Source organism: Nycticebus coucang, chromosome 15, assembly GCF_027406575.1.
Source record: "Nycticebus coucang isolate mNycCou1 chromosome 15, mNycCou1.pri, whole genome shotgun sequence".
Taxonomy (NCBI): domain Eukaryota; kingdom Metazoa; phylum Chordata; class Mammalia; order Primates; family Lorisidae; genus Nycticebus; species Nycticebus coucang.
Genome location: NC_069794.1, coordinates 13703195 through 13716296, shown reverse-complemented (window position 1 = coordinate 13716296; position 13102 = coordinate 13703195). Strand labels below are relative to the sequence as shown.

At 51.6% G+C, this 13102-nt stretch overlaps 1 protein-coding gene across 3 annotated transcripts in view; it reads left to right on the top strand.

Annotated features, from left to right (window-relative positions):
• The window catches only part of FARP1 (FERM, ARH/RhoGEF and pleckstrin domain protein 1), a 285816-nt gene extending 272820 nt beyond the window's left edge, over positions 1 to 12996 (top strand). For all 3 annotated transcript variants that reach the window (XM_053563575.1, XM_053563573.1, XM_053563574.1), the window contains exons 19-27: positions 411 to 541; positions 2976 to 3044; positions 3241 to 3330; positions 3947 to 4029; positions 4109 to 4221; positions 4716 to 4882; positions 9378 to 9485; positions 9770 to 9921; positions 11515 to 12996. In XM_053563575.1, coding sequence (XP_053419550.1) covers positions 411 to 541; positions 2976 to 3044; positions 3241 to 3330; positions 3947 to 4029; positions 4109 to 4221; positions 4716 to 4882; positions 9378 to 9485; positions 9770 to 9921; positions 11515 to 11596 — 995 coding nt within the window. In that variant the 3' untranslated portion in view covers positions 11597 to 12996. The remainder of the gene's footprint in view (positions 1 to 410; positions 542 to 2975; positions 3045 to 3240; positions 3331 to 3946; positions 4030 to 4108; positions 4222 to 4715; positions 4883 to 9377; positions 9486 to 9769; positions 9922 to 11514) is intronic.
• Positions 12997 to 13102: the final 106 nt, after the last annotated feature.

The window sequence follows — 13102 nt, the reverse complement described above, 5'->3', positions numbered from 1 at the left end:
CCAGCTTTCTCTGTAGCCTCTTGGTGTTCGCTGTGCCTTGTTCTTTCTAGATAACAGAGGGGAAAAGAAAAATCTGTACCCTGGGACAAAATTGAAGGCATGTGTATTGTCCTGTGTCTTTCCCCTCTACGCCAGGTAGTCCTAATAAGGACAGCTGTGAGCTACATAGCCATGAAGGGGGATTTACATCTTCAAGATGCTTTAGGGAAACTAAAGGAAAGCAAATAAATACATAAAGTGAATCATTCCATTTTTATTATACAGAAATAGCAGTGTGACCCTCCAGGAGGGCTCTAACCCAGGGCAGCTCCTGGAGGACACCTCCCTGCCGCATTCAGCTGGATGCCGCTGGGGCCAGCCCACCGCCTGCTGCTAATGCTGCAGCCTTCATGCGTCTGTTTCCTTCCCAGCCGCGCTGGCAGAGATCACTGAAATGGTGGCACAGCTCCATGGTACGATGATCAAGATGGAGAATTTCCAGAAGCTGCATGAACTCAAGAAGGATTTGATTGGCATTGACAATCTGGTGATTCCAGGCAGGGTAAGCAGAAGTGGTCTGGGTATGCCTTGGAGAGGAAGCCAGAAAGGAGACATTGAAAAGACTTAAATAGGAATGTCTTGAACCCAGGCACTCCCAAGGTAAGATGTCCTCCTCCTGTAGAGGTTTCCTTCCTCCTGAGAGGCAATCGGAAGCACAGGAGTGATCAAAGTCACTGTGTAAGGAAACAGTAAAGTATTCCTGACCTCACGTCCTGCATTTTTTTCTTATGAATTGATTTGCTTATTTTTCCCCCTACCATATTCCAGAGAAATTGTGAAATAGCTTATTTTTTAAAATCCAGATAAATGAAAATGGAAGATAAAGGGAAAAAAAAGAAATTGGGTAAACAGAAAATAATGATATAAAGCCAAAGAGAAAGTTCTTGAAAGTATGCTGGAATTCTCATGCAAATGAATAAAGCCTTTGGAAACTGGAAAAAAACAATCCCATGCAAAAATGGAATTTTGTCTTCTGGGCTAGAGTTCTGTGGCCTCATCATAGTTCACTGTACCTTCAATTTCCTGGGCTCAAGCCATCTCCTGCCTCAGCCTCCCAGATAGCTGGGACTACCAGCATGCATCACCAGGCCCAGCTAATTTTTAAAATGATTTTCAGAGATAAGAGTCTAGATGTGCGGGCGGCACCTATGGCTCAGTCGGTAAGGGGCCGGCCCCATATACCGAGGGTGGCGGGTTCAAACCTGGCCCCGGCCAAACTGCAACCAAAAATAGCTGGGCGTTGTGGCGGGGGCCTGTAGTCCCAGCTACTCGGGAGGCTGAGGCAAGAGAATCACTTAAGCCCAGGAGTTGGAGGTTGCTGTGAGCTGCGTGAGGCCACGGCACTCTACCGAGGGCCATAAAGTGAGACTCTGTCTCTACAAAAAAGAAAAAAAAAGAGTCTAGATGTGTTGCCTAGGCTGGTCTCAAACTCCTGGGTTCAAGTGATCCTCCTGCCTCAGCCTCCAGGGTCACTGGGACTGCAGGCGCCTGCCACTATGCCCAGCTAATTTGTCTGTTTTTTGTAGATAGAGAATCTCACTATGTTGCCCAGGCAGGTCTCAAACTCTTGGCGTCAAGCAGTCCTCCTGCTTCAGCCTCCCAAAGTGCTGGCATTACAAGTGTAAGCCACCATGCTCAGTCAGAAAGTATCTTTTAAAGATGTGATGTTCTGTTCATAATTTAATTTTAATTCAAAATTCAAATAACATTTTAGATAGAAAACAATTCTGAAAGATATGAGTTCCCTTAGCTATTAACCACCTGTCCAGGCCTTCCCTTGCACACAGATCATTGGCAATGAGCAGGGCTTCTGTCATATGCACTCTTTCCAGGCCATGGCCATTTAGAAAATGTGTAAAAGGCCTACCTTTCTCAAATTCCCTTCCTAAGAAGGAGTCATTGCCGAGGAATCAAAAATACTCAGTTGCTACATCTCGGCAGATCTCCCCATGGCATCTTTACCTCCATTTTAAACCCCACATCACATGGGTCTGGGAGAGAACCGAAGACATGGCCATCTGGGCTGCCCTGCCCTCACCGGCACACGGGCACGTGCACATCAGGGGCCTGGCTCTTACCTGACACATAGCTGCCCTGGAACCTAAATTGCTTAATTTAGGGCACGTGAGGGAAGTGCCCTGTGTGTTCGGGTATTTCTGTCAGGAAGCTAATTCCACAACAGTTCAGAAACCAAGCTGTTAGAGGTTTTTAGAAGAGTTACTCGGTGGTACCGTGTGAAAATTAAAAGTACAATTCACTCCATCTCTGCCGGAGAGAAGATGATGCCGGGCCTGGCACACACCAGCCCTGTCTCCCATCACAAGGAACCCTTAGAAAAGCCCAGGGGGTCAGTGTCATTTTCTCTTAACTTTGAACATTATAAAATATTTAGCACATTATGCTATGTGGCAAACAGAGCATTTGTAAAGAGTTTGAGGAGATATTTCCCAGGTGCCAGGATGACAGAAAGTTCTCGCAGACACATCTGCCTCTCTTTTATTCTAAAACATGGTTGCTGCTTTTTAAGAAGCAGGGTTTTAAATAATGGAGAAGTTCCTGTAGCCACAGGATTCTGACACAGCTTCTCCGTCTTCTAGGGTCCCTTGTGTCACTCTGACAGTCCCTCCTTTGACTGCCAGCTGGAGTCCTTGTCATCTCCCTCACAGTGCAGCCTAAGGGTCACACCCTAGTCCCTCCCCTCAGAGAGGCCTCAGCAGGCTCATTAACTTGAGCCTCAGTTTCCCCACTGGTAGGTGGAAGAGCCAGGTTCCTGGGAAGGGGAGAGGCGAGGCCTGGAGACCTTTGTGCAGTGCCCGGGCAGAGCCAGTGTGCAGTTACTTGTAGCTGAGCGTTGTGATTCTGCCGTGCAGAGAAGGCAGGTCTCCACCTGGGCGCGGGTTTGCTGGCTCTCAGGGACGCTGGTTTGTCCTCCGCAGGAGTTCATCCGCCTGGGCAGCCTTGGCAAGCTCTCAGGGAAGGGGCTCCAGCAGCGCATGTTTTTCCTGGTAAGTGGCTTGAGCTGCCGGTCCTCACAGTGACCTGGTGATCCACATCACCTGGGGCAGGCAGGGTGCCCGGGCTGTCCAAGTAGGGGGAGCTAGGGGCAGGGGTACCCAGAGCAACATGTGGTAACGAAAGAGGTGAAAAACCTACTCCCGGCACACGCCGTCTTCATCTCCCCTGCGCTTCTCCCGGTTCTAGTTCAACGACGTCCTGCTGTACACAAGCAGGGGGCTGACGGCCTCGAATCAGTTTAAAGTCCACGGGCAGCTCCCGCTCTACGGCATGACGGTGAGTGTCCCATGAGGGCCTGGGGCAGCCTGCAGGGCAGACCTGGCCTGCACCATCCCAGGCGAGTGGCCTGGGTGCAAAGTCCAATGACCTTCCAACCCTCCTGCCCTCTCACCTAAAGAATGAGCTTCCGAGGGCTCCTGTGGTAGGCTCTGGGGCCTGCTCCTCCTACACACGGGAGGAAAGTGCCCGCTCTAGTCAAGCTGGGAGGAAGCTGATGTGGGCCATGTGGCCTGACCCTCAGCCCTGACAGACAGTCATCACCATGCCCAAACTGACAACACCCACTCACTGGAGCTAGACCAGCCTTGTGCCCCCTGGAGATGGGCCAGGGGTGGGCTCCCTCCTGTAACTCCCAGACAGCAGGTGCAGACACGGTGCTGGCTTCTGCCAACACTCTCCTAGCGCTGGGGAGAGAGAGCTCGGTGGGCCCTTGCTGCCTCTGGTTTTGGTTTCTTTGAGTTAGAGCCCTTCCCCCCCCATGGGGCTTCTGGTTCCTCCCAGCCCTGCTCAGCAGTGCCACTCCCCTTCACACCACTGGTCACGCCAGTCCAGGGAGGCCTGGAAACACCTGGGGTGTGACCCCATGGTGACATTGTGAACTCTTACGCCACAGATCGTGGAGAGTGAAGATGAGTGGGGAGTGCCACACTGCCTCACCCTGCGGGGCCAGCGGCAGTCCATCGTCGTGGCTGCCAGGTAACTGGGTGACCTGCCTCTTCCCTGCCTGCCCTTTGACCTGCTGTGTTCAACATGCTGACTCTATCTCTGTCTCCAGCTCTCGGTCTGAGATGGAGAAGTGGGTCGAGGACATCCAGATGGCCATTGATCTGGCAGAGAAGAGCAGTGGCCCCACCCCTGAGTTCCTGGCCAGCAGCCCCCCAGACAACAGTGAGTGTGGCCCAGCAAGCCACAAGGAGTGGAGCCTGCTCTGGTGTAGAGAGGGAGGACGTCATTGCATTTAAAACCACCTGTTGAGTAGGGTGTATGTCCATGCTCTGCATTTGTGTTGGAAGCTAAAAGTCAAGGATCTTCCTTTTTCTAAAAGTACAACCTTGAAAACAGTATTTGGGAGCAGGGAAGCCATCTTTTCCAGGCCACTTGTCACACGGTGTCCATGGAGAGGTCATGAGGTCATCCTTGTGGAGTAAGAGAGGCTACAGACCAACCTCTCTTGTGTGGAAGGGCTCCCTGGCTGGGGCAGGTGGGACACCCTTCCTTGAGTGGAGGCCTCATTAGCTTCCTGCTTAGTGGGTGCCATCTGTGACCACTGCAAGGCCCCCAAGCTTCTAGCACCTTCCTCAGCACCTTAACGGGTATCCGGAGAAGTCTGGCCCTCCTGGGAGAAACAATGAGAAGTGCTACCCTTTGCCTGTGTCCTGCAGAGTCTCCCGATGAAGCCACAACGGCCGACCAGGAGTCAGAGGATGACCTGAGCGCATCTCGCACCTCTCTGGAGCGCCAGACCCCTCACCGCGGCAACACCATGGTGCACGTGTGCTGGCACCGCAACACCAGCGTCTCCATGGTGGACTTCAGCATCGCTGTGGAGGTACTGGCCCAGGTGGAGTGCTCACAGGCTCCCGGCCCAGCTTCTGTGCCTGCCAGTGACAGCCCTGCCCAGCAGGAGGCAGCCAAAGCCGTCCAGGGCTCCCCCACACACCCGTGGTTACCACTGAGCCGGTGTTGTCCTTCCATAAATGCAAACACATCTCTTGGTTTTCATTAGCCCCTTGCCCCTCTGGGATTTTCTTCTCTCCCATTTCCTTTCCAATCCCTGAGCCTAGAAAATGGGCCCAATGTACAGGCACGGACAGCTTCACCTGCCATGGCCCTCACGTGCTGGTGCCATCCCATGGAACTTAGGTTCATGCTGAAGGAGTAGAGTCAGCAACATGGCAAGGCGGGGCCAGCGGGGTCTGGGTCATTACTCCTTCCCTTAGGACTATCCTGTGAAGGGCGGAAGAGGGTGGTCTCTCTCCCTTCGTAAGGGGCACAGCCAACATTCCTGTATCAGAAGACAATAATAAGAGAAAAGCACAAGTTTATTCAGTCATAGTCTTACATGACGCAGGGGCCTTTAGAATGAAGTCGCCAAGACACAGGGAAGCTGTCCCGGATGCTGTGAGCCAGTGTGGCGTGCACAGAGGGAGTGATGGGGCAGCACGTGTGAGCTACAGCAGGGAGCCCACAGGGCCTGGCCCTTCAGGTTCTTGTTAGAGCTTTTCTTCCTCCCAGCATGGGGCCAACAGCCCTCTAGAATGGGGGTCATATGACCTACTGTCAGGCAGTAGAAGGTTAGAGTCCGATTTCTAGTCTTGTGGCTATCTTTGGGGAGAGGGATTCTCATTTCTATGGCTGGACTCAGGGAGAATGGGTACACAGGACAGGAGGGCAGAGATTCTGCTTCTGAGGCCGTTGCTTGGGAGTATCATTCTGGGCCCAATACCTGGGCCCAATACCTGGACGTCAGCTTGGATGGAGAGTCTATCTTGGATCAGATCTTTTCTAGACCATTCTTCAGTCCATAGCTATCATTCAGAACACTTTAAGCCCAGTTGTCTTCCTCTCCCATAGGCAGTGGCACCTGCCCCAAGTCGATGTAACCTTCAACCAGTCTCTGTGTGAGTGCTCCATTACCTACAGAATCTCTGCCCAGGCCCTGTGCTGGGGCTGTGTCACCAAACATGCCTGCCCCAGTGTCCAGTAAGGGACTTGAGCCCCAGACGGTAGTCTACTGGCTCTTTGAACCAACAGTGTTGGAAATGGGCCATATCTCCTCCCGGATGGTATCTGGGGGATCTCAAAGTCATTCTCTTGAAGTGACCTTCACAGCTCCATGGACCCACCTTTACTACTTCCTGCTACAGCTATTATTCCAGACCCACACCTGCTTCCAAAGACGTCCCCACTGGGACGCAGAACACACCCTTCCTGCCCAGCTGGCCTTGAATGCAGGGCTCTGTCACATGGGCTTCCAGTGTGCCTGGGCTACATCAGGTGTGACGCTCCTTCTGGGCCTCTCCTCGTCTTCTGGAACCTGGTGTATACAGCGCCCTTCCTTCCTCTGCCTTCTGCCAGGCTGAGGTGTCTCCTTGGGGATAGGGACTGTCACAGTAGGAAGGGGCTCTATAAGGGAGCAGGGAAAAACCAATGGTCATCACGTTAGAAAAATCCCAATCCCATCAGATCTGGTCTGTGTCCTGGTGAAGCTGGTGGCAGTGCAGTGTTGTCAGAAAACACGTCGAAGTATGGCTTTTAGGACAGGGGACTGTCATAGACTTCAAGACTTTTAAGGTTCCTAGAGGCACCCAGGCCATTCAAGAAGGCAGCAAATACCTACATCTGATCCAGGCGGCCCAGAGACACCTCCTCAAGCTCAGCCTTTTAGGGAACCAAGGACATAGGGCTACTAGGGCAGGCCCACTGGGCAACGTTCCTTGACTTTTGCCTCTTGGCCCACAAGGTATAAAATATTTACCATCCCACCCTTTGAGTAAAGTTTGCCAACCCTGGTAGAGAGTGGGAAAGTGAGCCCCACGCTGGTGTGGTTTGACAGTGGCAGTATGCAGGTACACATTTGTGGGATCAGCTGTTCTGTCACTCTGCAAACGTCCCTGTCATGCCAGGAGTCACCTCATCCCCCCCAAGCTGCAGTGCACCAGCCTGGTGTCCTCAGCGGGCTGCCCTGGTCTCCCTGACAAGCAGGCGAGCCCTTCCCCCAGGGCCTCTGCCCTCTTCCCAACAGGCCCACACCCCAGTCTCTCTCCTTGTATGACAGCAGTGAGGAAGGAGCATGTTTGGGGACGGGGGCAGATACGCCAGCCTTGACAGAAAGGTGTGGGCAGGCCATTAGGCTCTGAGGCTCTCTGTTGACATAGGGGGTCTAATACTGGGGCAGCCATGGTGCAACAACCAGCGGAGGGTCTGAAGTGATGGTTATTCTCTGAAGCTATGGACAGGGGTAGCAGGAGGTTCTCCAACTGCCTGGATAGGGACCAGGAGGACGCAAGGAAAGGGCAGAGTCAGGGATGGGAATAGTATTCATCCCCCACAGCAGCCAAACATAGTGCCACAAACTGGCTAAAGCAACAGTTTGTTCTCATGGTGCTGGAAGGCAGGAGTCTAAACATCTCCCAGATGTCAGAGGACGTGGTTCCTTCTGGAGGCTCTGCAGGGAACATCCCTACCTCCCGCTAGCTTCTTGTGCCTGTGCCCATCCTTGGCACCACCCCGTGCCTCCATGTCAGAGTGTTCTTTGTGCTCAAATGTCCCTTCTTATAAGGACACTGGTCACAAGTTTAGGGTCCACTCTAATAGGGTCTTTGTAGATGTAATCAAGTTAAAATGAAGCTATTTCCAAACAAGGTCATGTTCACAGATAACTGAGAGTTTGGACCTGAGCTTATCTTTTGGGGGGCACAATTCACCCCACAATAGGGAGTGAGCTTATGGGGCCGAGGAGAGCAGGGACTCCTTCAGTCAGGGAACTGGGAGAGATGGCCCCAGGCACAGCCCTGAGAAAGGGGACCTCAGCTGGTTCTGGGTCAAAGGCAGCAAATGGAGACAGACAGCAGGGTAGAGGTCAATATGACGGGCACAGAGTAGGAGAGGCTGCTGGGACAGACCACTGGATGCACTTGGTAAGACACATCTAGTTGGAAAGGTAAGGGCAGAATCTAGCTGTTCAGTGAACCTGCCTTAGAAAGTGGGCCTGCTCATTCCTGGCTTTGGTGTGATAGTTCATGTATAACAGAAGAATGTTTTAGGCACTAAAAGACAGGCGTAGTTTTGGAGTATAAAAACACTATAGAAAGGGAAACACGCTCCTGTCCCCACCCCTTGGCATGTGACCCTGTCACTGCACAGCATCGTACCGACACCTGCTGGGCCTGGGGCCCCACTGTCTACAGGGTCCTTCTCATACCCACAGTTCACATCTGACTCCCCCAGCAAAGCCTGCCTGAGCAGCTGGAGGGCAGAGATGGTTCAACTTGTTTCCTCTCAGCTCGAGGCATGGGGTTCTTACGTACGTAGGGAACCCAAAGGGGCTGGGACAGAATAGACTCAGGTGTGTGTGTATTTATTGTGGCAAAACAGCCGTAACATAAAGTAGTTAAATTGGCACAATTTGAGTGAGTAATTCAGTGGCATTAATTACCTTTGTAAGATTGGGCACCCCTCCGCCCACTTCCACTTCCCACTTCTTTGAGTCTTCCTTGGTGATGTCACTTTGACAAAAGGACCAGATAGGCCAGCAGTTTATCAAGAGTGTGGATGGAGGTGCCCTGTGCGCCTGCTCCCAGCCAGGCTGCTGGAGTGGTCACAAGAAGGCCCCAGGACCTGCCCCCAGCACGCTGCACCAGGCAGCAGGCCTTGGGGAAGGAGTCAGCCCAGGTCTTGGTGGAGGGAGGTTGCGGGGAGGGCGGGCACGGCTGCCCCTGGCCCACTAGGGGGCAGGCAGGAGCTGTCTTAGGGCCAAGTCCACAGCCTGCATGCCTTGCCTAAAGGGTTTTGAAGGCGATGTGTCTAAAATCAAGGCATTGGCAGGGCAGCACTCCCTTCGCAACCAGTAGAGTTGGATCTGCCCTTGCCTCTCATCTGGTGTGTGCTGGCCCTTCTGGGTGTTCTTCAACACGGAGACACACCACGGCAGCTTCTGCCTTTGCTGTCCAGGCAGCCTTCCTGGGTGTCCCTGTATTTATTCTCTTCAAAGGACACCACTCCAATAACATTAGGACCCATCCACCGTGACCTCATCGTCATTAATTATACCTACTGATCCTGACACGTTTTCAAATATGGTAACAATCCAAGGCTAGGACTTAAGTATATCTTTTGGAGGGACGCAACGTAACACGTAACAAGTGACAAAAAGCAAGCGACCCTGGCTCACATCATACAATCTTCAAGGATTTCTCCACATCAGGGGAGGTCAGGGGTCCTGTGCTCAAGTCACAGACACGTCTCAGGCTCACAGCCCTGGATGTGCCCCTGTTGGGGTGGGTGCCCCATCTGTGCTTCCTACAGGCCTCTGTGTCTTTCAGAATCAGTTGTCTGGGAACCTGCTGAGGAAATTCAAAAACAGCAACGGGTGGCAGAAGCTGTGGGTGGTGTTCACAAACTTCTGCCTATTCTTCTACAAGTCACACCAGGTGAGTGCCTCATGGGGCAAGCAAGCCTCCTCTGGGAGGACTTGAGCTGACACTGCTAAGCTCTTGGTGTCATGGGGTCCAGTGGGGAGGGCCATGTCCACCAGAGGCTGACATTAGTCATTTCCTGAAGGACCACAGTGCAACAGCTGGGCTCACCTGCCCTAGTCCCTTCTCTTACAGGCCCCTGCCCAAGGTGGGAGCTGCCTGGGCTCTCAGTGTCCCTGCTGAGGGAGGGGGACTGCCTTCTGAGGCTGCCTCCAGAGCCACTGTGTTCCCTCTTCCAGGACAATCATCCCCTTGCCAGCCTGCCTCTGCTCGGGTATTCACTCACCATCCCCTCAGAATCCGAGGACATCCACAAAGACCATGTGTTCAAGCTGCACTTCAAGTCCCATGTGTACTACTTCAGGGCAGACAGCGAGTACACGTTTGAAAGGTAAGTGGCCCCCGTCCTGCGCACAGTGCCCTGCAGAAGAGGATGTTCCTCTGCCAAATGCCAACAGGTGAAGGAGGCTCGGCCTGGCCATCCCCCTCTCTGCCAACTCCTTAGGAGGGAGGTGGACCGGGGTCTCCGGGCTCGATGCCAGTGTGAGACTGTCCCCTCATACCGGCAGGTAGGGTCTTGAGTGCCCTGGGTGGTATGGCAGGTGGTCTTCACCCTGCAGAGTGTTACCTGATGCCACAAACACCTCTAACTTGTGTGTGGCACCGCAGAGCAGAGGGCGTCTTGGCTCGCTCTGTCCACCTAGGCCCAGACAGAGCTTTTCAATGGCGAAAACAAAAACCTCCAGTTTTTCAGTCTGTGGCTTCTGTACTAATGGAGTCATAATATTCCTGATTGGGCTTGGAGCCAAAATGCTGACCACACAAGGCAAGAAAACAAATCTTAGTTCTTCTTAGGACCACCTTATTAGTGAAACTACTGCATGGTTTAGTGAAAACAAGGGCCCTTCATTTAGTTAAGAAATAAAAGCAAAGAGCCTGGCTATTAGCAGTTTCTGGAACCACTATTAATGGTTTCTGGAACCACATTTCAAGTAGAAAGTCTGGGTGGGCATCTGCACACTGTAGCCCCTAAAAGACGACAGACCAGTCTCTCATTTAGGGAGAAACTTCCCATGGCCATGATGTTAGATAAGACAATAACCTCATACTAAACCCCATAAGGATTTCTAAATGGACAGGCCAACTATCAACTGTGCACGGTCCCTAATAAATTCCACAGAAATAGCAGAGTGACTTAAAATTGGAATTTAAAACTCCCAAGGCATCCAAAAACAACAGTTCCTAAACAACACTGTTTGAAAAATGAGCCTAGGAGATAGTAATTCTCAAATTTGACCCAGGACTGGAAAACTTAGATTGAGGGACTGAGTGAGATCTTCTTAGCATAGACTCGCATGCTCAGATTCTAAAGGGCCACAAAGGCAGGAAGCTGGCCACACACCCCTGGTTTCCTCAACCTCAGTGCTACTTACCTTCTGGACCAGATAATTTGGGGAGTGGGAAGGGGCCCTATCCAGCTACTGTTAAGATGCTCACAGCACCCCTGGCCTCCACCCATGGGATGCCACTATAACACCTGAGTTATGACAACCAAAAATGTCTCCAGACTTTACCAAATGTCCCTCAGGGCAACAAGGCTCCCAGCTGAGAACCCTGAGAACCACGGGCATACAGCAAATACACATGTGTGTGACACAGGACGGGACGCAGACCACCCTTCATCACAATGTCTGTGAAAAGGATGAGTCCTTTCAAACAGACTGGAAGTGCTCAAAATGGAGCAGTGGTGTCACCTGGGCAAGACACTGGCGTCTCATGTACATCCAGCTCCCTACAAACCCAGAGTCCCTGGGCCAAGGGCTCTCAAATGGTGTTCCTCAGCTAAGGTGGCAGATTACAAGCCAGGCACACTACGTATTTGTACAGGATGACAGCCAGTGTCATGAGCTGTCCAAAGAAGGGGGAAAAAAGACATGGCTTTGTAAAAAGTGTCCCAAAGTGGTTATTTCACTTCCATTTTCAGGTGGATGGAAGTGATCCGAAGTGCCACCAGCTCAGCCTCACGGGCCCATGTTTTGAGCCACAAAGAATCTCACACATATTGAAGACCGGGCACATTCGTTGGTGGATCCCACGGGGGCTGCTTTCTTCTGTATTAACGGAGCCTCATAACAGTAACACCTGAGAGACACCCTGGTCTCGCTGCAGCTCTCCTCTGTCTCCATGGAAGCGTCTTTAACCTTGTCCTTTCAGCTGTTAATTTCTCATCTGAACGGAACAGTGAATCCCAGCTCCAGTCCCGGGTGGCATTTCGTCTTATCATTCTCTAGGGGGGCTGTTCTTTAGCTTGTGACAGTATTAAAACATTGTCATTGAGAGAGTGCCAAATGACATTTCTTCCTCCACACTGCACCGTAAAAGCAGTACAAACACATCCATCCGTTCAACCGTAAGACAGGGCAAGTGCTCTTTTTTTTAAAGAAACTGTCATCTACAGTTTGCTGCATTTAAAAACTTTTTCTTTCCAGTGTTTGCGGTATGTGGCGAAGTCTTAAGTAATTGAGATCATTTTCAGATTTTTTTCCCAGTCTTTCTACTTTTATAATATTAAATAATAGGCAGTTAGTAGGACTCACTTCTTTGATTAATAAGCAATTTACAGCACACTACGTCCCACATAAGGGTTTCACGCTCCAGTGAAAACATTTGACCTCCTTGGCACAAGTTGAGCAAACCATGGAAGCGATTACTGTCCACAAACTATAGTGGGGTGTCTTCTGCTGGGAGCAGAAATACAGTGCAATATCTGGACTGTCGCTGTACTGTGAGTGGCGTGCACAGTGGGAAGACGCTAAGCTGTGGTGTTTTGCTGTCTGTCACAAGCATGAAAACCTGTGTGTTATTAATCAGGGCCATCTGTGATATGTTCCATGGTAAGTGTTTTTGTGAGCGTCGTGGCTGCAGCACGATGAAGTAATGGTACGTAGCCCCCGGTACCCCACACCCTCCTGCAGCTGTGGTTTGAAACTGCACACCCTCTAGTAGTATATATTGTGCCTGTCCTCAAAAACTTTTACTCATATCCCCGGGGCATGGGGTCACAACAGTATGATGCCGCACCTCCTTGACATTTTTGGACTACACAGGGAACGTGATTTCCAACCGCTTGGGCCCACTACTTGGAAGGCGTTTGCCTGTTCTCTCTGGTGATCAGGTGGCTGCTATTCCCTTAGTATTTGTAAGCCCTGTCTTAACAAGTCCAGACGGTCCGGAGCAGCAGCCCGCCAACACATTTCTTCCCCAGGCCGGCCAGGACGCAGGGAGACACCCCCTCTGCAGAGTGTGATGATACACACAGAAACGGGGGTTTACCAATGGACAAGTAGCTTGACACGTGTTAATCATTTGCCTTACAGTATGTACCAGATGGTTTAAAGTACTAACAAAAGGGAATAAAAATACCTCACGCCACACTCCAGCATATTGAAGTTTTAAGGCAAAACAACCAACCTTGTGTCTCGTCTTTATTTTCAGCCTGGCGGGGAGTATTGAAAGGGGAAACCACGGGGACCTGCTCACTGAAACAGACATGGGAAGAGAACACTCTAGCA